Raw genomic sequence first — 26,963 nt, 5'->3', positions numbered from 1 at the left:
ACGAAAAGCAGACTAAGGGTTGTCCACACCAATAACGATAACTACAGTTTTAAAAATCGTTCAAACTCAAGTGGATGGCAGAGTCCATACCACAACTTGAATTATCATACTTTCGGTGATGTGTCAGTGTTTTTGTTTGACCCCCTGCCTGGTTGAACTCAGCCCTGGCTTTCTGCAGCTATGTGCATGGCGGTGGTGGCAGCACGGAGGCCTGCTAGTAGACAATTACCTTATTTTTAGGTTTATAAAATGGAGCTGAGTTCATGTAGGACATTAGTGACATTCTTGCAATCTTGTTGCAATGTATGCCTCTATTAGTGTATATGTGCTTTGCGCCACTTATCGTTTATCAGTGTGGATGCTCACATCGTTATCGTTCTAGTTATCGTTCTGGTGTGAATGCCCCAAACAGTCTATATGGTCAGCTGATTGAGCCCTGGTCGGCCACCGTAATAAACAGATGTGAGATGAGACTTCACTGCACACAGATATACACAAAATGTTCTCTTGAAATAAGTTTGCCCTCTTCCTTGTGTCATTTGTCTGCTGGTTCAAACTAGAAAAATGCTCTCTGTAGTAAAACGTCACTCTCTATTTTGCTTTCTCACTCCTACTCTCTGTTTCTCTCACCACAGTGGGTGGAAGAGTATTCGGTAGAGTCTCAGGGTCTAATTCCATGTGACCATCTAAGGATGTTGGCTTACAAGCCTCAGGCAGACCTAAATTAATCTCATATCTCATAACATGTTGAGCTGTAACATAGAGATGTGTTTGCACTCCACTCTATCTCATAAATCAGTCAAACAAATGATCAAGTTATGCAGTAGCAGGACTTTAAACCATGTACCGAATTCAATTCAATGGAGATGTTACATTTTATATTTGAACTATGTGCTGTGTTGCATACTAAGGTCATCTGTCATGGTTTTAGTGACGTTTCTACTGAAATAAGCTTTTGTGAAGTTTAGTGCACTACATCATTGGCTTGTTAAAAAAAACCTAGGGTGAAATAAGGGTTGTCTTTACATTATATGCACCAATTCCACAGTGTAAATAGCTGAGGGGAATCAAGAGTTTGTGATAAATCTGTTCTGCCATTTTACTTTGACTCTGAATCATCCAGAATACACTGACTACCCTGCTCATCCCTAATTAATAGGAAATGTTTTCTCTGGATGAATAAATTGGGTATAAGCATATCTGCTGGAAAATATTTGGTTTTATGGTTGTCTGTTATTATGTAGATAGGATGCCGTCATTTCTCTGTGGTTTGATGCTGCTTCAAACTGTCAAATCTGATCATTGCAGGGGTTCACTGGAGAAATCAGCCCTTTCCTCATTCCATATTTCTGCCACTGGAAATGTTTTTATAAAAACAAGATTACAGATATGCAGTCAGTTTTCTGGCTCTCCTCATATAATCCAAGGCCAAACTAAACCCCAGGCCTTCTTTACATAAAACAAACAACATATCACCTCTGAGCAGCAGAGTGTTGGCAGTCCTTTCCTTAGCTGATTGGTTTGTCTACTTTGCTTACCTTAACCCAATGTAAAAGTCATACAACCTGCCCAGGGGAGAGAGCTCCTCCACTGGCAAAAACATTCACTACACGCACCATCATTGCTGTGAATCATACCTTAAGGACAGCTCAGCTGATTTTAACCGTCATATGCGCATTTGTGCTAGAATGCAGTTGGAGTGAAGTTTGCATAGGCTCATACTTAGGAATGGAGAGCAAACTTTGAACATAGCATTCTTATCATGTGAGGGTCTCTAAGGACAAAAATAGATACACTAAAACACTTGTCTGCCCTCTCTATGCACAACAAAGAAAACACACCTCCAATATAGGTTGGAGACAGTAGCTGGTCTTTGAAGTCTTCACTGGAAGAAAGAAACCCACGACATTTCTGAATGTAGCTAGGATTGCAGTGGCTAACGTTAGCAAACCAGTTAGCTAAGTACGCAACGTTAGCTAATTACAGAACTTACCTAGCTAGCTAGTTAGCTGGAGGCCTCCCATACCTCCAACATCTGTGTCAAGCAACATCTCAGACCAGTCTGATGAAATTGATGTGAACCCTTATTTAAACTCACGGTAAGTCAGAGAACAAGCGAACACCCCAAATGCCGAAGTTACTGGAATTAGTAACGTTAACGACGACTAGCTAACATTAACGTTAACATTATACTAAATTTGAAATTGTGTTAACGTTACTTACTAAACTAAGTCAAATTACCGTAACATGTTTCTAAACACTGCACATAGAGTCCACAAGACTAAAATTAAAAAAGAAAAATATAACGCTATAATAGTTAGCTAGCACATCAGTAACGTTAAAGTAAACAGTTATTTAGAATAACGTTACTGTATTAGCAACACAAAAGCCTCATATTGTAATAGCTAATGTTAGCTTGTTTAGAACTATTGCTAAACTGATTGTAAAAACTACATTAATAAATTACAAATCAACAATGATATAACAGCTATGATTAAAAGAGTAGCCTACCTACATATGATACTCCAACAAGGGTATTTAAGGAGTAGAAAGATGCATGTCAATATAACAATGTCCGTTACTGCTATGGAGTTGAGAGTGCGACGTGCCATTAATAATTTAAATAGAGAGGATGACGTTGTATGGATAGTTATACAGTAGTTTTCTGTATTTAGAATAAATATATCATACTTTGTAAAAGTCTGGGTGCTCTGTAGGCTACTGTTTCCTCCATCTACTCGCATGGAGGAAAATTCTGCCCTCCAAAATAGTGTGGGAGAGTAAAGGTATAACACTGACAGGGCAGACAAGAGCTGGAGCTATTGTGCCAAAGAAAAAATCTTGTCGTGCCTTGGGTGAAAATGTTTTAATGTGCTTGGATGAAGCGTCAGGTTAGTTATATATAGATGTGTGTGTGTGTGTGTGTGTGTGTGTGTGTGTGTGTGTGTGTGTGTGTGTGTGTGTGTGTGTGTGTGTGTGTGTGTGTGTGTGAAACCTTTGATACTAGGACTGTGCTGTGAGCTTCACAATAAGCAACACTACATTGAAAAGTAAATCAAACTTTGGCCTAGATAGATGATGACACTGCTGTGAAATCATTACATTTTCCAGTTTGACTTGCAGTACAGTATATTAAATAAGTGTAAGGGTGCTCCTCATGTTTGAAAAAATGCCAGCCCCCAACATAAATGCATCTGTCTTTGCATCTGTGTTTAGTATGGTGTATTTTCCCAAGCTTATGTTAACATATGGAAAAGGACTGCATGGGCACCCAGTATTAATTACGCTGCCATTCATTCTCTTAACTAGCTGGGTTGTAGGGGCAGAAACCACTAGTACTGGGTTTGCGACCTTGGCATTACGTAGCATTGCTGTGTTCAGTCAGTCATCAGTGTCCCCATATTTAATCACATCTGATGAGAGAGATGCAGGCTGAGATTCGCCTCACCACTGCATGCCTGCTGTTTTCTGCTGGACCATACAGAGAGGAGTGAGTCATCCCCAGCTCTGCAGGGCCTGCTTCTGCCTTGGGTCAGTGATGTCATTTGACTGTAGTGGGCCATGTGTATAAGAGAAATGGGATAGTAGACAATGCCTTGTGTGTGTTTTTGTAACAGGGATGGAAAAAGAGGCTCTCGGTTCAGGATAAAAAGAGAAACACTAGAAATGCTTATAATTGTGCATTTTTATATCAGCAGAACTCTAACGGATGGGTGTACAGTATAGTGACAGCTGGTATGTAAACAATGTGTAGTATGGATTTAGATGTGTTTTTATTTAAATCTGTGAATCAAAAAACAATAATATATTCTGTAACATGTTTTTTTAATCATATAGTAGAGGACAGAAAGGTTATCAGGAGAGAAAATTTAGTGTGAGATGTGCAGGCAACTATTAGCTCTCTGGGGACCTCTGCTGGCACTTCAAAGCAGAGCAGCACACTGTTTTCATGCATCTGAATGCCTAGAATTTAACTGTAGTAACCCTTAAAATATAGTAGCAATTGCATTTTAGTGTTATTTTTGCTGAATTGTTATTGTCATTCTCATAGATATAACTACTTATTTTATCTATATAGTCATTCTGCTATTTGTGCACAACACACCAATGTGGGTTGTAGCTGCTACCGTCTGTGACACTGTAATAATTTGCTCGCTGCAGGCTTTACACAACTTTTCCTTTGGTTTAACTGGTCAAAAGTGAGCCATAAACTTGAGCTAACACAAAGGCTTCCTTAATTGTCAGTCATTATTTCTATGGACAACAGTCTCTTTCCTCCAGTAAGCTTCTAAATTGGCTCTTAAAACACATCACAGTAAAAAAAGATATTTAAATACTTGATAGACTATAGTTTATGGCCAAGACTAATTTTACATTAGAAAACCAAAAAGAGGTTTGGTATAATCAGCCAATTTACACTCAAATTGTATTGGTCTCACAGTATATCAGCATGACAATATGTTTTGCTGAATTATAGCACCATCAATTGATGGTTTTTATTTTTGGTATTTTTGGGGGAGGCGAAATAAGCTGTAAACACAAAAATGGCACGTTCACCTTATAAAGTCATTGGCAAACATAGTTGTGTTTGTGTCCCCCTGGAAAGTGTAAGGTCCACCAGCTAGTCGCTAATTTAGTTTGTCAGCCGTTTGGTGCTCTGGAGCTGGTGTACAGTGGGTTTATCTCATAGACTGTATAAAATAGGGTTATCTGCACATTCTTGCTGAAAACAGCTGCGTGCTGTGGTTGGAAGCAGGGTTAATGAGAGTTGTGAGAGTGAACAAAAACAGTAAAGTTGCAGATTCTTAAATCTAAATTGTGAGCTGAAAGACCAGCGCCATTTATAGTGACATTTTTTGACAAGTGTGAGTTTGTAAAATGGTACACTCGTAGGGGTTAATCTCCAAAAACACTGGAACATACACAGTCTTTAGAAAAGCTCCCTTCAGAGCCACAGTTTTTGTTGCTTCATTAACTGTGATACAATAATTCTAGGATGAGTCAGCAACAAGAGATACAATTTAAAATATGAAAGATTTAAGGAATTGATAGCATCTTATTCTCAGTAGTTGGAAGTCCACAGCCAGAATGCAACTCACTTCTTGCACATGCATGCAACATGTAACTTATCACATTTTGAACATAACATGACATTTTTATTTATTTATTTATTTTTTAAGATAATTTTTTGGGCATTTTTAGGCCTTTATTCAACAGTACAGCTGAAGACATGAAAGGGGAGAGAGGGGGGAATGACATGCAGCAAAGGGCTGCAGGTCGGAGTTGAAATCGGGACTGCTGCGTCGAGGAGTAAACCTCTATATATGGGCGCCCGCTCTACCAACTGAGCTGTCCGGGCGCCCATGACATGACATTTTGAACATCAGGTGATGTTAAATGTTTTTAAGCAGCAACTTCCAGGCCTGAAAAGTGACGATAATGCAGAAGTGCCTTAAACCTGTATTCATTCTAATGGCCAGCGGGGCAACTCTACTGGTTGCAAAAAGAAGTCCGATTGTATAGACGCCTACGAGAAAATGACCCTACTTCTCACTTGATTTATTACCTCAGTAAACATTTTCCTAATTAGTTTATGGTCTCAATTGCTAGTTTCATCATGTTCATTTAGTAAATGATGGTCCCATTTAGAGTACTGTAAAATAGACGATAAAGCAGGGGATGGCTAACTTGTGATTAGTCTCACATTGCAAGACCTTCCTCCACAGCGCTGCAAAGGAAGGTCTGGCTAGTCCACCAAGCATTCAGGGATGGGAGAAAAAGTATTATTGGCATTTTTTTAAACCAATCACAATTGTCTTGGGCGGTGCTAAGCGCCAGACGGAGCAACGATGCTTCTGCAAAATAGCCTCAGGAAGGAACTTGTTTTGGTGGAACATGTGTACATTCAAAAGTTGTTTTAGTTGTGCAACAGAAAACAGATAGACAGATAGATTGGACAGATAGTCTAGCTAGCTGTCTGGATTTACCCTGCAGAGATCTGAGGAGCAGTTAACCATAGTCCTGATAAATCAACCAGAGTTTAAAATGCCAACACAAAGAAAGCGGAAGGTAACGGACATTAGGCGGAATTTCCAGCGGCACCTGAACAATCCCAGAAATGAAACGTGTCGATCTAGACTACCTTGTGATTGTCAAGTCTCTACAATGGTGTTGTCCGGTGTGCTTTCAGTTCATGAAAGTTAATTATAACATTTTGGTCACCTAAAAATGTTTTGTTCAGGGTTCAGTTGTGATAAAAATTAAATTTTGCACCTTGCTAAACAAGCTAGCCGAGAACTTAGCTCCACCCTCTTGTCCAAATATGGTCACTTCTGGCTGCAAAAATAAAAATGCAGTGGGCCAAAAAATGCCAAATTCAAATAAATAATAATTTTAGACTTTCATTGTTGATGCACATCAAACTTCAAAATACTCCCACATCTGATGACCCCAATTTCACAGCACAACAAGCAAACAAGAAAATGAGTGACTCATACTTGGGTCTGCGAGACAACAGGTGAAATATAAGACCGTTATTTTCAAAGAGCTAGAGGTGTGAGAGCTAATTTACATTTCAAGTAAGTCTTATTGTATTTTCCTCCCTGGTCCACTTGCTGTGAAATCGTTTCGAGCTGCTACCAAAGGGCTCATCACTGTCAACAAAGCTCTACAGGAATGAATGGAAAGGTAACTGAGCTGTTTAGCCAGATATGGCTTTATAACAGCCTTTGAATGAATTGGAGCTCCTACACACACTGCATAGGATCAAGTGTATAGTTTTGAAGTATTCTGAAAGAGAGAGTCTGTACCAAGTGACAGCACACATCCATCATTTGGAGGTCATGTTTCAGAGGTGTGTGTGTGCACACGTATGTTGGCATGCCTTTGAGTTTTAGTGCATGAGGGTGTGTGATTGTATTACAGGAAGTGACAGCCCTACAGTGGTTGGATCGTAGCTGATTTATGTGATGTATGGACTGGGAGGGATTAGGGTGGCAGCTAATGCTAGTCCTCATTGTATAAGACAGGACAAGGTCAGCCAAAGAAAGGCAGGGACATTTGAGGATCTGCTCCTCAGTAGTGTCTCTCCACATATGTCAGATAAAATTAAGAGATAATCTTTTTTTATTTGTGCTATCATGTCTTGTAACTGCAGCACCACTTGGAGGAGCCACTGCTATGTTTCGGCTCAGTCAGTGGCTCGACAGACTACTGCTGCTGCTCATAACACACACACACACACCCCCTACAATAAAATAAAAAAAATAAAAATATATATATCTATATATTCCTACAAGAAACAAACCCATCTTACTTTAAAAGGGGTTCAGCAGTGATCTTTAAGATGCAATCAGTGACCAAAATACAATAACTTAATCAATAGGATGATAATTTACGCTGCAATCTTTAGTTAGGTAAAGGAACTCCATGAGGTGGGAAAATCCATTTCCGTTAAGTGCTGCCAAATTAGACTGATTGGATGGTACACCAAGAGGAGATTTTAGTGAGCCTCAAATACGTGTAATTTCTTCTTACCCTGCAAACAATTTGATGTATCCTATAATGAGTTGTAATATATTTTAATTAGAAGATTCTAAGATGTAGCTTTGCAACAGTATTGACTGATTTGTTTACTGATTTCTTCATTTTAGTATTTGCCATCTAAGCTTGCTGGTTGCTTCATTTTGGTATTTGCCATCTAAGCTTAACTATTAATGTATACTCTTCAAGTGGCTTTCCTCCACAATATGTACAATTCTGTACAAATTTAGCAAAAAGCGTACTCTATTAAAGGTCTATGCTAATTTGCCTACAAAGAGAATAAAAGTGACTGGCTATTTCAACAAAGCCACAGCGCCTGCTCATCTCGGCTGATTGAATGGCTACAATAAACGGCTGAGATACTTTTGAGCGATTATTCAATAAGCAGCTGCGGGAGCTCAAAGAAGAAATGAAGGAGACGTTTCACGCAGTAGCTGAAATTTAGAGCATATTAGAGACAGCCATGACCTTCTACTGCTGGGTGAGGAGAAACTATAGCTCAGCTAAATTTTTGCTCACTCGCCTAACGTGATCACACAGGATAAACTCTCATCACTCTCCTAAAGATGGCATGAAGTTAATTTAAAAAGCCAACAAAGGATGTATCAAAGGGACAGGGGGAGAAATATCATCTGCAGGTTTTCATATCTGGATCTCTCTGGTGGGGGATCGGTAGCACCTCACGTAACTAATACTTGAGCTCAGACAGAAATCAACCCCCTGTGGTTGCAATGTAGGCAGACACCCTGCCACACTGTTCTATCACACACACCGAGACACACAAACAATAAGGGCTTCCCGCCTGCAGTACAAAAGAAAAGACAAATTCTGTTTGTTTTAGTCCACAAACACCGGTGTTGCTGACTGGCCGGTCTTGCAATCACCACTGAGACTAGAAAATTGTAACTGCAGTGTTGCTGTGTCTGAAAAAGAAGAGTGTGATGTGACTGGTTAATGAGTCTAAAAATGTATTTGTCACAGAGAGTTCACATATACATGAACAATCTTTGCAGCCCAGTTCAGATCACTATAAAGATTTATTAAGTGTGTGTGAGTGGTCATTGGCTGCCGTTTTAATTGAGAATGTGCACGTCAAAATACTTTTATCCTCTTAGTGCAGCTTTCAGGAGCATGTATAACAAGGTAAATAATAATGGCTGGCTGAGATCAAGAGTGTGATGTTGTTTATCCATCTATTTCTCTCTTTGTATCTGCACCTTCTCTCCTGCTGATTCAGTTTTTGCTAAATTAGCCTTGTGCTCTCAAGGCTGAAATCCACATTATTCTGGAGAATCATCATATTTGGGCTCTCGGCCCACCCTGAAGAGACAGTGAGAGATGGAAAGAGGAAGAGTTTATTTCATTCATTTCAACAGCTACTTCAAGCTATGATAGACCTTTAGCTGATTTAGAGATACCATGTATGAACTGCAAAGTTGACCATGAATGTGGCTGTTAATGACACAACAGTGTGCACTAAAGGGGTATTTCCACCACGCGGCCCCCGCGAGCAATTGCGGCCATTCAAGTCAATGCTTGATATTCCACCACCCGCCTCACAGCAGGCCCCGTCCACACCTGGTTCTTGGCTTCATTATTTTTTTAATTGCTGACAGCGGCGCCCAGAAGCATGCGTGAAGCGAACACGTGATTCGCGGGGCGTTGGGACAGCCGGGCAGAAGTAAAAGAAGTTATTTAAAAAAAAATTAAATGCAATGTTTTTATTAAATTTTCATTGCAGTTACAATTTAAAGCAACCCCCCCCCCCCACCCCCCCTCTCCAATTATATGACAGTATCACAGTAGCAGCTCCCCTATGTCTTTTACAAACCGGTCAAATGGCCTCCAGATTTTCTCATACATCCCCGTTTTGCCTCTCAATATATATGTCAATCTGTCAGTGGATATACATTGTGAATCCAGTCAATTTACCAAAATACACCCCCCTCCTCTACAACACCACAGATGACGATGACGATTCATCTTGAAGGTGGAAAAACATAATCAACACCACAGATCCTTTTTTATAAGTACAGCGCCAGAAAAGAGAATACATGGAGTGTAATTACAGGAGTGCTTGGAGTGGACTGTAGATTATAGCTTAATTTTTTCAAGTACTAGAGACAATAAAATCTGCGAGTTGGACAACATGTCAACTGCACCGCCACATTCAGGACATTTTGTATCACTCTGTTAATTCGAGTTTTCTCAGTCTGTGCCCAGCTCTTGACTGAAATAGCTGTTTACAGTTTTAAATCTTTAGTCTAGACAAATTCGAAATAATTGACTGGGTTTTCCTGACAGGCACCGGAACATAGCCCGCAATGCTTTGCAGACAGCTTAATCATATGGACTTGCATAATTATAACACTTAATGACTACAGAGAGATGGTAAAATGTGAGATGCCAAGAAATGTTTTAGACTGAAAATTTACATATCACTGTTGCTATGTTGAGGGATTTTGGTGGCTGTGTAGGGACAAAGCATGATGGTTCATAGCAGTTAACACTTGCAGAGATAGCTAAATATGAGCATAGGTCAAGGCTGTGGTTTGCCCTGGGTTATCTTGTGCCCTGTGTGCAGATTACACTCCCACTCTACCAAACCCCACTGCAGTTCAGTTACAGCAGAAGAGGAACAAATCTTCATTTTCACATTGTCTTGCCATGATTATTTGTTGCACCTCGCAGTCTGAATGGCGCTGTTCTCACCAGCCGGAATTAACAAACCTAAAGATCTAACTAAAGGTGTAAATACTTGCATTGTGAACAGGGTTTTTCCTAGTTTAGAATGGACCTTTGGGGGGGGGGGGACTACGCACGGCAGTAAGCATGACCAGTCTGCGTAGAGTAAAGGCAATCAGTCTGTGTTACCTTATTTGACAGAAATCTATACATATTCCTGTTATTTCTGACAATTTGATAATCAAAATGTATACGTACAGCGGGAAGGAGAGTATCCTAAGAAACTCTGACAACAAGGAATGCAGCCACCGTCTATTGAAACAAGGTGTTGATATTATATGTTAATGGGCATGCTTGGTGCTGTGCATACATTCTGGCCTCTATGCAGAGTTATGCACATGGTGCTCTTTAGAACAACATCAACATCATGCAAAGCCTGTGCACCATGTCATGACCAATCTCTCTCCTCTCCTCAGAGAACAATCGATGGAGACTGTCCGGTCAGCTCTGTCGGTTTTTCTGCCTTTGGTAATTACCTGGCAGTCCTGTCACTCCACATCTATTTAGTGGAGATTGGCCCGAGCTAAGGGACTGGAGTGGAGGATAATGTGTTACCCGTTTGGCTGATCACTCATTCAAAGTACATCCAGTGTTGCTGATGGGTCCTAGTCTCTAGTAGACAGAGATTAAGTGGAATTGGTGTTGTTTCTAAACTCATGGACCATGTAAATGAAGGTGTAGGTAGTAAATGGCAAGTGATATGCAGGTGTTGCCTTGCATGGATTAGGCTGATAAAAATTACCTGTTAGCCTGCGTTCCCTAATGTGAAACACAGACAACCATAAAGGAAGTTGCTGTAGTAGGGAAAATATATTATTCAGGGACTGCATATATGCATTCACACAAAACTTGATAGAAATACACAGAGAGGATAGCGCGAGTTGTTATATAAAAGCAGAGCAAAATGAGGAGTACTGAATTGTCTCCTTACTTTCTTGATACTTCTTGCTGGTTGATATCAACCAGACAATGTTAGACGTGACAGGAATACCAAAACACAAGTAGACTTACTGTATATGCACCAATCAAACCACACCAGAATTTGATTGTTTACTTCTTTCTTCTACAGGATTTTTCCCATGAGTCTCAACACTTCACAATCTATCAACGGTTGTGGAAATTCAGTTCAGCACAATGGGTCTTGCCGTGTGTGTGTGTGTGTGTGTGTGTGTGTGTGTGTGTGTGTGTGTGTGTGTGTGTGTGTGTGTGTGTGTGTGTGTGTGTGTGTGTGTGTGTGTGTGTGTGTGTGTGTGTGTGTGTGTGTGAGAGAGAGAGAGTGACAAAGAGCGAGAATGGAGAGAGAGGCAGGTGTAGGCTCGGGGTTATTAGGCCAGGTAAACAGAACACGGTTGTGTAACATAACTCTGGCTGATAATTCACTGACCTTTACCTTTTACACTCTAATGCATTCTAATAGGCCAGTGGATCCCAGCATGGCTCCTTTCTCAACCAACACAACACACACACGCATCATGTTCCCCCTTCACCACACACACGTACCTGGTTGTCTAGGAGATCAAAGCTTTCATATTCTCAAACCACAAAACCCCTCAGCCTGACAAGACAGTGCTATCTTGCTTGAAAACAATAAACACATTTCAAAAACTCCATACAGTGCATAAAAATGCATCACAGATTTGTACAATCTGTGTTCTTTCATTTACTTAAATGAAGTAACCTAAATACATTTTTGAAAAATCTAGCAGAATGTTTGATGTACTTGTTAAAGTTTACATGATCAGTTTGGGAATTAGTTGAAATGGGCTACCTCCTCACAAATGTTTTGCTTGTATTTTTTTGCTCACCCCCGACCCCCCTTTCCGAATAACTGTGACTGAAGCTTGCCTGTTTTCAGAGGTGGCACGCACCATGCAAAAGAATGACCGGTCCAGGGACGAAAGCCAGCGGGAGAGTGTAAGTGAACAGCAGCTTTCCCTTTACATCCTTTCATCGTTCATCTTTACACAACTCTACATCTTGATAGGCAAAACCATTCTTATGTATTCTATTGTACTCCATTATATATGTAATATAAGGGGTTTGTATAGGTCTTGTGGATTTCCTGATTCAGATTATGTTTCTGGCAGTAATTGGTTCCATGAAAATGCAAGTTGTAACACAATTATTTATAGAGCTACTCAATAATTTCTGGAAAATCCCAAGTCACACCAGTTTTGGCCATTAGTGGTGATATGGGATGGAAACCCCCAAACGTGACACATTTAAATGTGAGATGATTCAAATTTGGAACAGACTTGTGAATATGCCTGAACTCCCTCTGCTGCTCACAACACGAGAAAGATGTTTAACTAACCATCCCTGGATTAGTGAGGTGGAATCGACATGATGATGAATGATTTCATCCTTTATGTGAGTATCCAATACTGTCATTTAATAGCACTATTTTATACAATCTCCACACGAGTTCAAAACTGGTATTTTCCTTTCATGCATATCTCCTTCATCACCCATCCCCCCACAACCGCTACACTAGCATCAACATCTAACTGACTGTATCTGGGCTCTCATATGATGTCGGAGTCATCCACCACTATCCATCTGGATTCATTAGGCAGCTTCCTGGAAATCCTACAGACAACTAGAGAGGTCAGAGCTGCTGTGTTCAACTAGAGATGGAGCTCGGATAGAGCAGCAACAGACACTGTGAGGCATATCCCCCCCGTGCATGAATAAGATATTCAATCATACTCCACGGTTGCTGACCTTGACTTGAAGTTCAAACGTAGGGCCAGTTTGCAAGTCTTTCAAATGATCTGACATCAGAGAGGAAATACATTGAGTATGCAGGGGCAGAGAATTTCCCCTAAAAAAAAAAAAAGACTCTTAAAAGAGAGGGAAAAAAGTTATTTCCATTCTTGCTGTAAGTTTGCCACAGGGTCCATCCTTCTAGAATCATAGTGAAAGCTAAGACAGAAAGCCACACATTTCCAACAACGTTGTCTTGGCATGTATAGAAACCATATAATTATTAGTTCTACTGTTCAAATGCACTTTGGTGTAGCTCCATGGGACAGCAAGAGGTCACAGATGAAAAAAAAAATATCCAAAGACATGATTGCTTGCAAGATAGACTGCTCAAACTGAGGCATAACATTATATTAAAACAAAAAGCATGTAGTCCCACTGGCATAATATTCAAAAGAGCTGCATTAATGTAAATGTTTATTAAAAAAAACAACAGCGACAGGAACACATGACCTTTTTAAAATGGAATGAAACCACTACTAATGGAACAAAAAACTGATTGATGATTCACATTTTGTGTCATTGAAGAGACAATGGATTTTAAAACATGTCCTGGGGGAAATTATTGAATTTCGAATGTTTTCTCCCTTGGTTAGTAGTGGGAAGCGGGAGTGGGCGGGATTTGTAACCGAGCAGCAGTAAGAGATTTGGCGAGGTGAGCAATAATTCATGTCAGATGTGCCTGTGATTAATGCCTTCGTCAATTAAGACCAAGTGAAGGGAGCAGGGCAAGGGGGCAAAGAAGAGATACAAGTGTTGCGAGAGAAATGGATGGGACAGCAAGAGAGGACGGGTAATTAGAGAGAAGAGAGGAGGTGTGGGGGTGAGATTAAGACAAGAAGTGAATGTGGAAAAACACACTGAGTGCAGCAGAGATGCTCCCTCATCATCCTGAGGGGCATATTGAGGTAGAGCAACGACACAGGCTGCGCTGATGAATACGTTTCGCAAGGCTCTCGGGGGCTGTCCAATCAGGCAGCGCCATTGATGAATAGTCATGAGTCACCTTATCAGCATCACCATGGTTACGCAGATGTGACTGTGGCCATGTGAATGTGATGAGGGAATAGAAATGGGCCAAACGCAGCTCCGTCTCCTTCCCGTGCACATCTTGATCACCAATTAGAGCCCAGCAGGGGAGCATTTAGGCCATGTATTTGGGCCTCTCCGGCCTTGAGGATAAGGGGAGCAGGTTTTAAGTGAGGAGACCTAACAGGGCGATATGGTGAAGATGTTGGTTAGTATTTAATGCATAGGAAGAGTACAAAGATGGAGGAGGAGGAGGAGGAGGATTCAGCTTGAATTATTTGATGACTTAAAATCACATTAATCACCAGTGAAGCCAGTTGACACTCAGCTCATACAGTTGAAGGCTGGCAGGATGAGTAGAGGGGAAGTGGATGACAAGATATTAAATGAAAAGAGCTGGGGAATTAGATTTAACAGGATCAGAGGAGGGGAACATTATAAGAGAATCAGAAAAGTGACTGAAGGATGAGCAGGACAAGAGACAGCTGCAGGAGATCAAATGAAGAAAATGGACAAAGGATATGGAATAAAGGGCTTAATGATATATATAATTCCCTAACCTCACAGACATCTTAAAAAGAGCAACAACACTCTAAACTTTAAGTACAGTTTTGTGATGATCAATTCCCAAAAGGCCTCTACTCTAGCTTTTAACCCTTGTTGAACTCTCCTCCAGGATTTGAGAGAGCCATTTAAGACAGATACTACTTATCTAAAACAATAATGCCAAGATATATATATAATATATATATATATTTTTTTTAAAGAAAGGGCTCTTTGCCTTCCCTCTAAATCCACACTCCACTATTTTTTCACCCAAAAGAACATTTTACTGCATCATACACGGCAGTGGCTATTGTTAGATAAACCTGATAATAGCAGACTTCTTATCATTGATTTGACAGGCCCAGTGCAAACATTGTTAATTGTTTTTGAGCCATTGCTTATCTGGCTGCTTACTTATTTATGAGAGAGTGGATTAATCTACTGCATATTTGATACATGTAATTAGATTAGCAGGCAGCTCCATACAATGATGACTGGCACTCAGGGAAATTACATGTGTTTTTCTCCTCAAGCCTGCCAAAACTCAATGGGGCAAATTTTTTTATCTGGTCCAAACGTACTTGTCAGGGTCTTTCTGCCTGTTCTGTTGTCTGTGGGGAGCCTGCACATAAAAGCATCGTCCACGCACATAGTCAGATAGGTCGGCAGGCTCAATATTTATTTATTCTGCTACAACTTGTGTAAAGAAACATCACCACCCGCTCACAGTTCTCATTTCACAGCCTGTTTGTGTGATTAATCTTGCATAAGGTGTTTAGCAGCATGCTCAGCGCAGATTTAGGGGCTGATGCATGAAGGTTGGTGTGTAAACTCTGTACGAGAAAGGTCGACATGGAGGATTCATGGAGTGATGAATCTGCCGTCCTGTCCGTGGCACAGTTTACCCAGATTCAGTTCATGGATGACTTGTGGTATCTTTCTGTCTCACGTTCCTATTACAAAACAATCCAGACCCTCACGCTTTATCTTCAGAGCAATTTATTGTGTGTAGATACAAAACATTAAGTAGTAGTAGGCTCCACTTTATGTCTGTATATTACAGTACAGTGACCCTGACCCTTTGCACAGATGAGGAAAATACAGAAAATGTGTTGTGGGGTTTAAATACTTTAGCCTATTAGCCACCTATGAGTGCATTTGTTTTTGCAAAAGTAGATTTGGGGCACCTTCAGGGTATTGCATCTAATTTTGTCATGCACAGACCAGTGCTTCACAGAGCCATGTCTGAAGCTGAGGAAGACTCTGGGTCTTGTCCCCGCCAGACATTTCTTCTCCCGCCTCAAAGGCTAGAGGGGGGCTCTTTGAAACAAAGGGATTCATCTCCCTCACGTCCAATAAGACACTTAAGTGTACCGTGCACAGTGTTACCTTCTTATCATCTGTCCTGCTAGTTTTGTATCTTGTGTCTTAATTTTGTCACTTTCCCTGCTGAGATAAATTGGAAACAAGATGATATGTGTCATCATATCATAGTGTCCTCTGTGTTTGTTTTGCCTTTACAAACTTTTTTTTACTTTTTGCAACCATTTGCCATTGTACAGCCCAAGGGGTGATGCAAATACAAATGGAAATGTAAGACGTGCGTTACTTGAGATTGAAAAAAGGGGGCCTAATGTATGCCATAATTGTCTAAGAATAGAAATCTAATTTGCATATAACAGTATCAGCATACACCTAGCAGAGGTATGGAGGTGTTTGATATCCTACACAATGTAATGCAAATAACACAAAGAATGTTTAAATTAATTAATAATTAATTAAAAAAATGTGGTGCAGCTGCATGCGCACTCTGTATTTCACACAGTAAATGTGTGATGAAACTGAGGTTTTTCTGATGATTGATGGATAATCCAAACCTTTAAAGAGAACCAAAAAAAACAAAAAAATTTTCAATCCCATTTCCAAAAAAACCTTTTTTTTTTTTTTTTTTTTAATAAAAAAAAATATATAAAAAACAAAATTTTTTTTTTTTTTTTTTTTTTTTTTTTTGTTGTTTTTTTTTTTTAAAAAAAAAAATATTATGTTACCTTTAGGCGTGAAAAATAAACTTGTAAACTCCAATGGAAAACATATTAACCTGCATATTTATTCATAATGTGGATCCAAGGCAAAAAGAGGAGTGAAACAGTACACAGTACAATATTCCCAATATGACTACATCCCCTGACCCTGATAAATCTGCTGTGTGAAGCTGTGAGCACTGTGTACTGATGAACTAAGTTCATTTGTATTACCCCACAGGATACTCTGTTTTACAGCTAAGTAAACCATTAGCTCAAGCAGTAAAAACACACACCCTGGTTGTAAATACCAGTAATTCTCACCATTAAGAGATAGATAAACCTGTGTTGTTGAGGCAACTAAGACAGCATGTGCCAAGCAAATTTGTGACTGGTGGAGACATTCAGATTGCAGAGTAACATAAGCCATGGATATCAAACTTTCCTAAATAAATCAGGTTGCATAAACTGCATACATGTTTTCTGTAGAGCCAAAGCCATTCAGGCAGAGGAGGGAAGATTGTAGATAAAACCTCCTTCTTGCTTCTTTGTTTCAGATGTAGTATAGGTTTCCAGAAAGCTGAGAGCTGCCTAGGTACCGGCAGATAAATGGAAGGACTAAATTGTTTTTTAACCAGATGATTTACTGCATCTCCTCCAATAGCAATCTCTCTTCTCTCTCTCTCTCTCTCTCTCTCTCTCTCTCTCTCTCTCTCTCTCTCTCTCTCTCTCTCTCTCTCTCTCTCTCTCTCTCTCTCTCCCTCCCCTTTGCTTTAGCTGTATTAACTTCTATTCCAGTCACTTCTCACATTGCTTCCAGGCTTTACCCAGAATCCATTTAAGATTAATTCTCTGATAAAACTCATTTGCTAAATTCAGAGATGCACAGAGATGAATAATGGCACTGATGATGAAGGATTGAACGTACTGAGTATAATAATAGTAAGCACTGATGGTGCATTCCCATGTTTTAATCTAACCCTTAAAACATTTCATGGCCATTTTGTTAAGTAGCTTATAGCAAAACCGCTCTGCTGAGTTTGATTTTGTGTTGTGTTGTGTTGGTGTGGTCCTATGACCTGATCCAAGATCAATTTACGTGTTAACAAGATCAATACACCTGTTATCAACATGGATCCTGATTCAGTCTCTATAGTCTTGGAATGCAAAATGATGCAACATACATTGTTATAATGTCATCAGAAACTGAAATGGTGATGCGAGGCAGAGAGATGTGCAAAGGCATGCTCACAGTCCAAACGGAGCCAGTGGACTAGCTGGGAAAATCTGGAGCATCATAAGCTCACCTGGAAGGATCTTTGGGAGAGGGAGGAAAGCACACTGAGTTTCGCCATCAGAGCCACGATGTTCTCCCTACACCCATGAACCTAAACCAGGATTAACCAGGTCCTGCAACAACTGGCAATTACATTGGAAGGAAGAAGAGCTACCACCGAAGCCCTCTCTCCCCCTGTCACGGGATTCTCAACACCACCGCCTTCATACGAGTAGGGAAACTTCCAGTGAAGCCAGCTGCAAGAGTGGAACCGACCCTGCTGGACACTGAGCTCAACTAAGAAAGAAAGGAATGCCTCTCAGCTCGCCCCAGGTAATGCCCCGACACTCTCAGTGGAAGATAAAGAAAAATGCATCAAGGAAGAGAGCTCTTCTAGACATAGACACATCCACTGCATACTGATGATTTCACGCCATTATTTCTATAAGGGCACAATTATAAAACAAAAAGAGCTGACATGACTGCGGTCTGTGGTTTTCACTGTGAACACTTCCAAAAATTTAAGGGCCAAGAAACAACCATCTTGATGCCATCTTAATCTCTCTTAAGGACAACAGAAAAAAGGTTCTAATGAAAAATTCTGTTTCTGAAAAAGGGATGACTTCCTGTTCGTTGAGAAAATGATCTAATTTATATGAATAGTTAATAAATCATGCATGAGGGAGGGAGTAACTTTAAAAGCTCTAATAGCGATGTAGCTTGACAATATAGACAGATGGTATGCAGAGATGCCTGATTTATTTATTTTCTATCAATTTTTTTATTGTTTTTGAAATTTTTAAAACAGACAAATACAATTGAACAAGAACAAAAACCCTCTCCCACCCCCACATCCTCTGCGGCCTTGAGGGAAAAAAATAATATTAATAAAAAGAAAAAAACACACCTTGCCTATTCACTCTATGTTAAAGTGGATCTGCTGGTGATTTGGGTTCTTGGAACAATGAAAAAAAAGCTGTCCCAAACTGTCTCCCAATTAATTGCGTTCCCCTCAGGGCTCAGCTCACCTGTTTAAAGCTGGTCAATGTGTTGGTAATAATAGGGCCATAGGCTAGCGTACACTTTTTTGGACACACACCTGCAAAGGCGAGGTCTTGCAGTCTTAGATTTCTAGAGGTTTTGCTCTATTTCTCACCATGGGACTGTAGATGAGGGGTCCATCCACACTCTGAGGGCCCGTAGCTGAAAGGCTCTATGGTACACCTTAAGGTTGGGGAGGGCCAGGCCTCCCGTGATTGTGGTAAGTTGCAGGGTAGAGTATTTTAGCCTAGGTTGTTTATTATTCCAAATATACTGCCGAATTAAAGTATCAAGTTTCTTCCAGAAATGTATTGGTGGGGGTAAGGGGATCATTGTACTTAAGAAGTTCACACGAGGAACTATGTTCATTTTAACAACAGCAATCCTGGAGCGTAGTGATGCTGGCAGCGCAGACCAATTGGCCAGATCCCTTTGAACACTACTTAATATAGTTTCATAGTTGTCCTGGACAACTCGCTGTAGGGATGCATGTATGGTGATGCCCAAATATGTAATTTTGCTTTGGGTTGGTATTGTAACATTAATGGGTGAAGCCACATGCCTGTTATTCAATAAAAGAAGATTAGATTTATTCCAGTTAATTTTATAGCCGGAGATTGAGCCAAATTTGTTGAAGGTCTTAAGAATTTTTGGAATATAGTCCTCAAGATCAGAAATGTACAACAAAATATCGTCCGCAAATAATGATATTGAGCTGCTATTGGATTTAATCTGGACATTACATATTTTATTTTGCCTTATGGCTTGTTCAAGAGAGATTGCAAACAGCATGGGGGAGAGTGGGCTACCCTTTCGCGAGTCCCGCTCTATGGGAAATGGCTTACAGTGCAGGCTATTGGTTGAGACTATGGCCGTGGGATTCTCATATAAAGTACATACCATGTGAATGAATTTGGCTCCCAAACCAAGCCTCTCCATTACTTGCCACAAGTAGTTCCACTCTAGGTGGTCTAAAGCCATATATTGTCTGCAGCATGACGCTTGGGTATAAAACCTGATTGCTCGAGGTGGACTAGCTTCTCGATAAAGCGCTCTAAGCGGAGAGCCAGGACTTTGGAATAAAGCTTAATATCAGTCCCGATGAGGCTGATGGGCCTGTAATTTGAACAATCCGTAGGATCTTTGCCCTTCTTTGGCATAACGGAGATCAGCACAGTGTTGGTTTGTTGGTGGAATGTACCCTTCTCTATGGCTGAAGTTAAAGCTTGTAAAATGGTAGGTCCTAATATGTCAAAATACTGTAGAAGAAGTTCTGAAGGAATTCCATCCAACCCTGGTGTTTTCCCTTTTTTGTTTTTAATGCAGTTTTAAGTTCATCTAACATTATAGGTTGACCCAGTTCTTCTGACTCCTCTGGGTCAAAAAGAGGCTGGTTTAGCTCTTTTAGGAACTCCTGGCACTGTGTCGGATCTGAGTTGCAGGAGGACTCATACAACTTTGAGTAGAAGGATTGAAAAGTGGCGCTGATATCCTTAGGATTTGTTGAGATACCTCATGCTGTTGATAGTAGCTCTGGACTCGCTTTGTTTTAGTTTCAGAGCAAGCAATTCGCTTGGTTTACAGCCGTTAAAATAGTTATTTTGCCTCACTCTGTGCATTATGAATTCAGCTCTCCTTCTTAGCAGATCATTCAGCTCTGTTTGAGATTTTGAAAAACAAGTTTTAAGAGATTACTCTAACGATTTACCGCGTTCTTCCAACTCTGCAATCCTTGCCTCTCTTTTCCTCTTCAAATTGACGAGATGCCTGATTTCTGGTGTGCGGCAAGACCATTAGAAAGGTAAACAGTGAAAAGGAGCCCAGATTGTTTGTTTGTTTGGTTCAATCACAAAGTCAGATGACAAGACAAGAAGAGGACTGAATTAGAATGAAGAGAATATAATAAAATAAGAAAAGATGTGGCCGCCTCTCAGTCCTTACATGAATCAATAAGAGCTTATGTGAGAAAAATACATAAATGGAACCAATATTGAACCACCTGCATATCTAAGACAGCCCCCCCCCCCCCCCCCCCCCCCCCCCCCCCCAAAATTTTTTTTATTTTTTTTCCCCAAAAAATTTCAATTTCACTTCATTTTTAACCATTTCCATTATAAAATAAATCAAAGCAGAGTGTGTGCGTGTGTTTTTCCCAAGTCTTGAGTATCTATTTTATGATAGGTGCAGAGATTTCATTTGGTAATACATATTGATATGCTGTCATGATCAAAGCTTTATCAGGCTGTTCAAACAAACTTTCTACCTCACTGTCCTCACAGTAACTCTTTTCTATCACATTTTTTCTCAGGGATGTGCAAACATGTAAACTAAGGGTTCAAGTCAGAATAGGACTCATTTTGCATTGAATTATTTACTCTCTCAGCCTCCAAAACCCCATTAAATGCCCACTGAAACCAAATTTTTCTGAATTGAATGAAGTCCTTCTTAACCATGACATAAAAGGAGGGAATCACTATACGTCTCAAGGCTGATTTATAGACCTGAAGGTAATCATCATTTTACTACTTTGTATGTACGTTTGGATTGGATTGGACGGGTATTTTTTAAAGATTATTTTTTTGGGCATTTTAGGCCTTCATTTCCACAGGAGAGATGAAGACATGAAAGGGGAGAAAGAGAGGGAATGACATGCAGCAAAGGGCCGCAGGTCGGAGTCGAACCTGCAGCCACCGCGTCGAGGAGTAAACCTCTATATATGTGCGCCCGCTCTACCAACCGAGCGAACCCAGCCACAGTTTGCTACGCTAAACTGACTGTTTGCTAAACCTTTCCGCAATTGTCCAATCAACATAGCAATCGTAACTAGGCACAACCAGACTGTCATGGCTTGGATTTGTCAATGTGCATGACACTTTTGTGAGAGAAATACTTGGTATCTAAATTGTTAGAATGGTCATGTCTTTTTTTTAGGTGTAACACATGGATTAATCAGTGTGTTTATCTAGCAAGCTGCAAACGTTAGCATGCCATGCTAGCTGACTTCCTAGCTAGTAACCAATCGTTGCTTCCACGGCCAGTGAGCTTATCATTAGCTAACTACATTGCAGTATTTTGTGAGGTTATGTTAGAAGAGAAGTAGTCTATATCGACGTTCCATTACGGGATAGTTCCGGTGCCGCCGGGGGATCCACCGGATGTCCTTCATTTTCGGCCAGATGTCCCTCACTTTCTTTGTGTTGGCCTTCTATACTCCGGTCGATTCAGGAAACATCCTCTGAGCTAGAATGGACAATTAAATTATATTTATCTTATTTTTGAGTAAAATTCTCATCACACAATCAACAGCCATTTTAATTCCAGAGCTCGCCTCCATACGTGCACATGTTCCACCAAAACTAGTTCCTTCCCGAAGCTATTTGTTGGAGGCACCGTACCTTGCGTCCGGTGCTTAGCGCCACCCAAGACGATTGTGATTGGTTTAAAGAAATGGCATTAAACCAGAGCATGTTTTTCTCCTATCCAGAAAAGCTGTGTGTACTAGCCAGACCTTCCTCCGCAGTGCTTTGGAGATAGGTCTGGCAATGCGAGACTAAAAAAGACTTGACTGGAACATCCACTGCGTTGGAGCCGGTCTTGGGTGCTACAATATCAGAGGCTAACACTAGCGGCTCCCTGGTCTTTGTTGAATTTGGTCAAGTTTACACATGCTCAGGGCCTTTTGTCCTGAAAAAGTGAAACATACTGTTTGAAAATACAAACAGGAAAGCATAAATCAAACTTCTAGGTTGCTATGCTTTTAACCAAAACACAGAGCTGATGCCCAAACCCGCAGCCACCCTTCCCAAACAGTGGGACCAGACCATCATTGGATTGACACATGAAGTACACAGAGAGCACAGAAGAGTCACAGCAGACCAATTAACCTTTCACTGATCACACTTATCATAAAGGGCCACTTAAGGCATTAGGAGAGCCGGCACAAGTGAGTGCATATCAAGGACTGTGTGTATAATCTGCAGTCGGGAAACACACAGAGTTGGATGTCATAACCTGTACTCTCGGCAGTCTCTTGTGTCATACCTCTGATCCATGGTCTTCGACGTGACTAAAGTCATTTTCACATGCCATTTATTATTCTTTTCTTTTCTTCAGGGAATATATTATTTACATATTTTTTGTATTAGATTTAACTTTCCTCAGATATCAAGTAGATATCTAGGAAGAAACCCCAAAGGACACAAACTAACCTTAAATCTTAATTTTTGACTATTTCTGTAAAGGAGTGTGACAAATGTATGGACATGCAATCAAGTATAATACAAAAGGAAAAAAATAATGAGTAAATCATTCATAGATTGATTTAATAGGGCTAAAATGTATTGCGTGCAAGTGCAAATATAACAGCAGTTCCCTGTATCACTGTAAGAGTAACAAAAAGAGCAAACGGCGACTACATCAATTGTTTAGTAGTCTGTGAATATGTTGTCGAAAGAGGTCATGGTTAATACTGACATAACTTCATTGACTCATTAGATCCATCATCCATCTGCTTTACCTTTAGCCAAATGAAATGTGAGGGTTAATCATATTGGCTCCATCGTTCTGTAAACCACTGTAGCAATGAGTCTGTTACAGGTAATTATGTAGTAATGAAAGGCTCAATGGCTTCCTAGATGAAGATTGGCATCTTGATGGATGCAGTGGTGGACGGTGGTAGGGTGTTTTGGCTGCATGATGTACGGTGGGGGCATAACAGTCACGACAAAGATGGAGAGGGGAGCGCACGCACACATGCAGGCCTGCATGCGCGCCCACTCACACACACACACACACACACACACACACACACACACACACACACACACACACACACACACACACACACACACACACACACACACACACACACACACACACACACGTTTGCACATATTTTCTTCCTCCTTTCTTCATTCTTGGCTGGCAGTCAGTCCTTCTGCTCTAATAGAGAAGTATAATGCTATAAGGGGCAGGGTATAGGGCTAACTGCCAGGATAATTCATTTGTTTGCACTTGCAGGGCAAATAGGTGTTTTTATTCAGCAGGCTGCCCCAGGCCATGCACCTTTGCTTGACACAGTGAATCAATCTACTGTATGAAAGTCTGCATTACAAGAAAAAGGCCAAAATAAGAATAATTTCAGCCTACTATCGTTGCATGATTATTATACGTAAGACTTTAGTAAGGAAGTAAGTAAGTAAGAATTTATTGACTAGGTCCACTGCATGTCAAACGGTTTTATGTAATTTAATTAATTGAAAGTTTGTTAGGGAATTTTCACCATTAAAGTACAAAACCAGCTTAACCAGTTTTAAGAGTTTTATCATCTTAGTTTGTTTTGTGCTCATATGATACATAATACTATGTTGTGTTCATTTATATACAAAAATTAAGTATTATTCCAGTTTAGGAGTATTGTTTGTCTTATCTTTTGTCAAAAACGGACCCCCACTCCCCTCGACATGTTAACCCGGCAATGAAAACCAGGGCTTTTAACTGTACTCTCCGTATCTGAGATTCAGTGTATAAAGGAGAGTAAGTAAGTAAGTAAGTAAAGTTTACTATAGCACATTTAAAAACAGCTCGCGCTGACCAAAGTGCTGTACATAGCACATTAGCCACAGGGATTTAGGCTAAAACAACATCAAAAGACAAACACCTAATTACAAACATAGCAGGATAAGACAATTAAAATGCTGGGAAGGCCAGTGTAAAAAGGTGAGTTTTGAGCCTGGCTTTAAATATCACAATTGAAGGGGCATTTCTGATTTCCGGTGGAGGTCGGTTCCACAGCTGAGGGCCAGCAACAGAAAAGGCTCTGTCACCTTTTTGCTTAAGCCGGGACCGTGGGACATGGAGGAGACCTTGGCTGGAGGATCTGAGGGAGCTGGGAGCTATGTGGGGATGAATGATATCTGCTATGTAGATTGGGGCCAGGGCGTGAAGAGCTTTAAAAATCATCGATCGAGAGGCCTGCTCTGTACTCATTAAAAAGACATATCATGTAAGGGTGTGTCACCTGTAAAAGAGCGTAGAATGTAAATGCTAACTGTTGACCCTTACTTACCGGGGAAGCCTTGTTATTAATGCAGAAACAATGACAATTTGTGGTTTGTGGCATGAATAATGATCATCATGCTATTTCACCAGCTCACTCCATGTGTGTGTGTGTGTGTGTGTGTGTGTGTGTGTGTGTGTGTGTGTGTGTGTGTGTGTGTGTGTGTGTGTGTGTGTGTGTGTGTGTGTGTGTGTGTATTTAAGTGTGTCCTGAATCAAAGATAGTCCTGGAACCACTCAGTACGCAAATAACAGATTCACTTTGTGCTGTCCCCAAGGTACCAGAGAAACAACACAATAATAGCTTCTTCTATTCACTTCTGTCCAGCAGTCTTGGGTGTATTGTGTCTTCAAATGTGGAGGGGGGGGGGGATGCCTGTTGTATTGGAGGCCAATACAAAGAAAGCAAACCGCAATTTGCATATAAAAATAGTCATTTGCATTAGATAATATGTTTGGTCTTTGTGAAAATGAGATAGATATTTGCTAATGGATTTCCCGGTGCATACATTCAGTGAAAGGTTTGATTGTAGTTGCAGCTTGAAGCGGTCTTGTTTTTAAAGGAGAGGCTCTGCTGCTGCCTTCACTGCAGCAGAATCAACTTTTCTGATAACTACTAAATGGTACATTGACCACCCGATGTGTTTCCAGGTTGACTTGCTACTGTAGAATGACTTCCTCTCGTCTCACACTGGTCTCAACTCAGATGTACACTGTCAGCTTTCAGATGGCGCTTGCCTCCCACTGAAATTCTTATCATTTGATTTTTTTTTCTCTACTCTTGACCCGGTGTGATTTGTCATGTACACTTTGAGCTTCCTCTTTTTCTCAAGTGAGTTTCTTTATAGGACTTTCTATTTGAACCTTTAAGTCCTCAACAGTAAAACTAACTTATATTCATTGTATTTCTTTTCTCTCTTGGCAATTTATTCAACAAATTATCCCTAGACATCATCATTCCTCCTAAAAGCATTATGATCTTGTTAACAACACTTGTTTTCCACAGGTTTTCCTCATGACGCATCCCTGATTATTCTATCATTGATCAATAACGTAATGCATACAGAAATTTGAAGTACATAAACCATTCTTAGAGTCACACGCAAGAGAAAAATTTAGATGCACATTGATTATGTGCAAACATAACTTTTTCAAATCAATAAAATGCAAATAAGGTAAAATAAATAGCAAAAATAGAAAACAAAACTATTCCATATACTGAGTAAGAGACCAAGCAGAAAGGCTTAAGGACTCCAGGGGCCTCATTTATAAAACCTGTTACGCAAGAAAAAGTTGCGTGAAGCAGGGTGAAATTTGCCGTCGAAACATTCCTCGCAAAAGTTGGGACTTATAAAGATTTTCCATGCGTAATAATGTGCCCAGTTTTCCGCAACCTTTTGACCATGCGTGTGATCGTGCGTAATGCTCCCAAGGTTTTGGTAATGGTAACATGAAATATCACATGGATAAAGTACTCTGGATGCATAGCGCACAGCCTGCATGTGAGCACACTCTAAATTTTAATTTAGTTTTCGTAACAGTCAATTAGGTCTATCCATGAATTATAAAAATGTATATTTATGTCCAACAAATAAATCTGCTGGACCCAAGTATAATAATTGTAGGTGCTATGAAACTTAACTGTGTCCTCCTCCTAACTGGGCCTGCTGTGTGTGTGTGTGTGTGTGTGTGTGTGTGTGTGTGTGCGCGTGTGTGCGCGGCGTGCGTGCGTGTCAATGTGTCTGTGCGTCTCTGTGTGTGTTTGTGCGTCTGTATGTGGGCGTGTCTGATTGTAGGTGTCTGTGTGCAGGAATGTTGTCTTTCTGCACCTGCTATTCCCACACAAAGTTACAAAATTGTTACATTTCAAGCACTTTCACCTGTTCTGATTAAGTTCTAAGAAATAAGCACCAATAATGATCAAAAATCTTGTTTCTATT

The 26,963-nt window shown here is 40.4% G+C and overlaps 1 protein-coding gene across 1 annotated transcript in view; it reads left to right on the top strand.

Annotated features, from left to right (window-relative positions):
* The window catches only part of pde4d (phosphodiesterase 4D, cAMP-specific), a 221,847-nt gene that overhangs the window by 17,676 nt on the left and 177,208 nt on the right, over positions 1-26,963 (top strand). The window contains exon 2 of the mRNA XM_039802615.1: positions 12,143-12,201. Coding sequence (XP_039658549.1) covers positions 12,157-12,201 — 45 coding nt within the window. The 5' untranslated portion in view covers positions 12,143-12,156. The remainder of the gene's footprint in view (positions 1-12,142; positions 12,202-26,963) is intronic.

This window comes from Perca fluviatilis, chromosome 6 (assembly GCF_010015445.1).
Source record: "Perca fluviatilis chromosome 6, GENO_Pfluv_1.0, whole genome shotgun sequence".
NCBI classification, from domain to species: Eukaryota; Metazoa; Chordata; class Actinopteri; order Perciformes; family Percidae; genus Perca; species Perca fluviatilis.
This window is presented reverse-complemented; position numbering and strand designations above follow the sequence as displayed.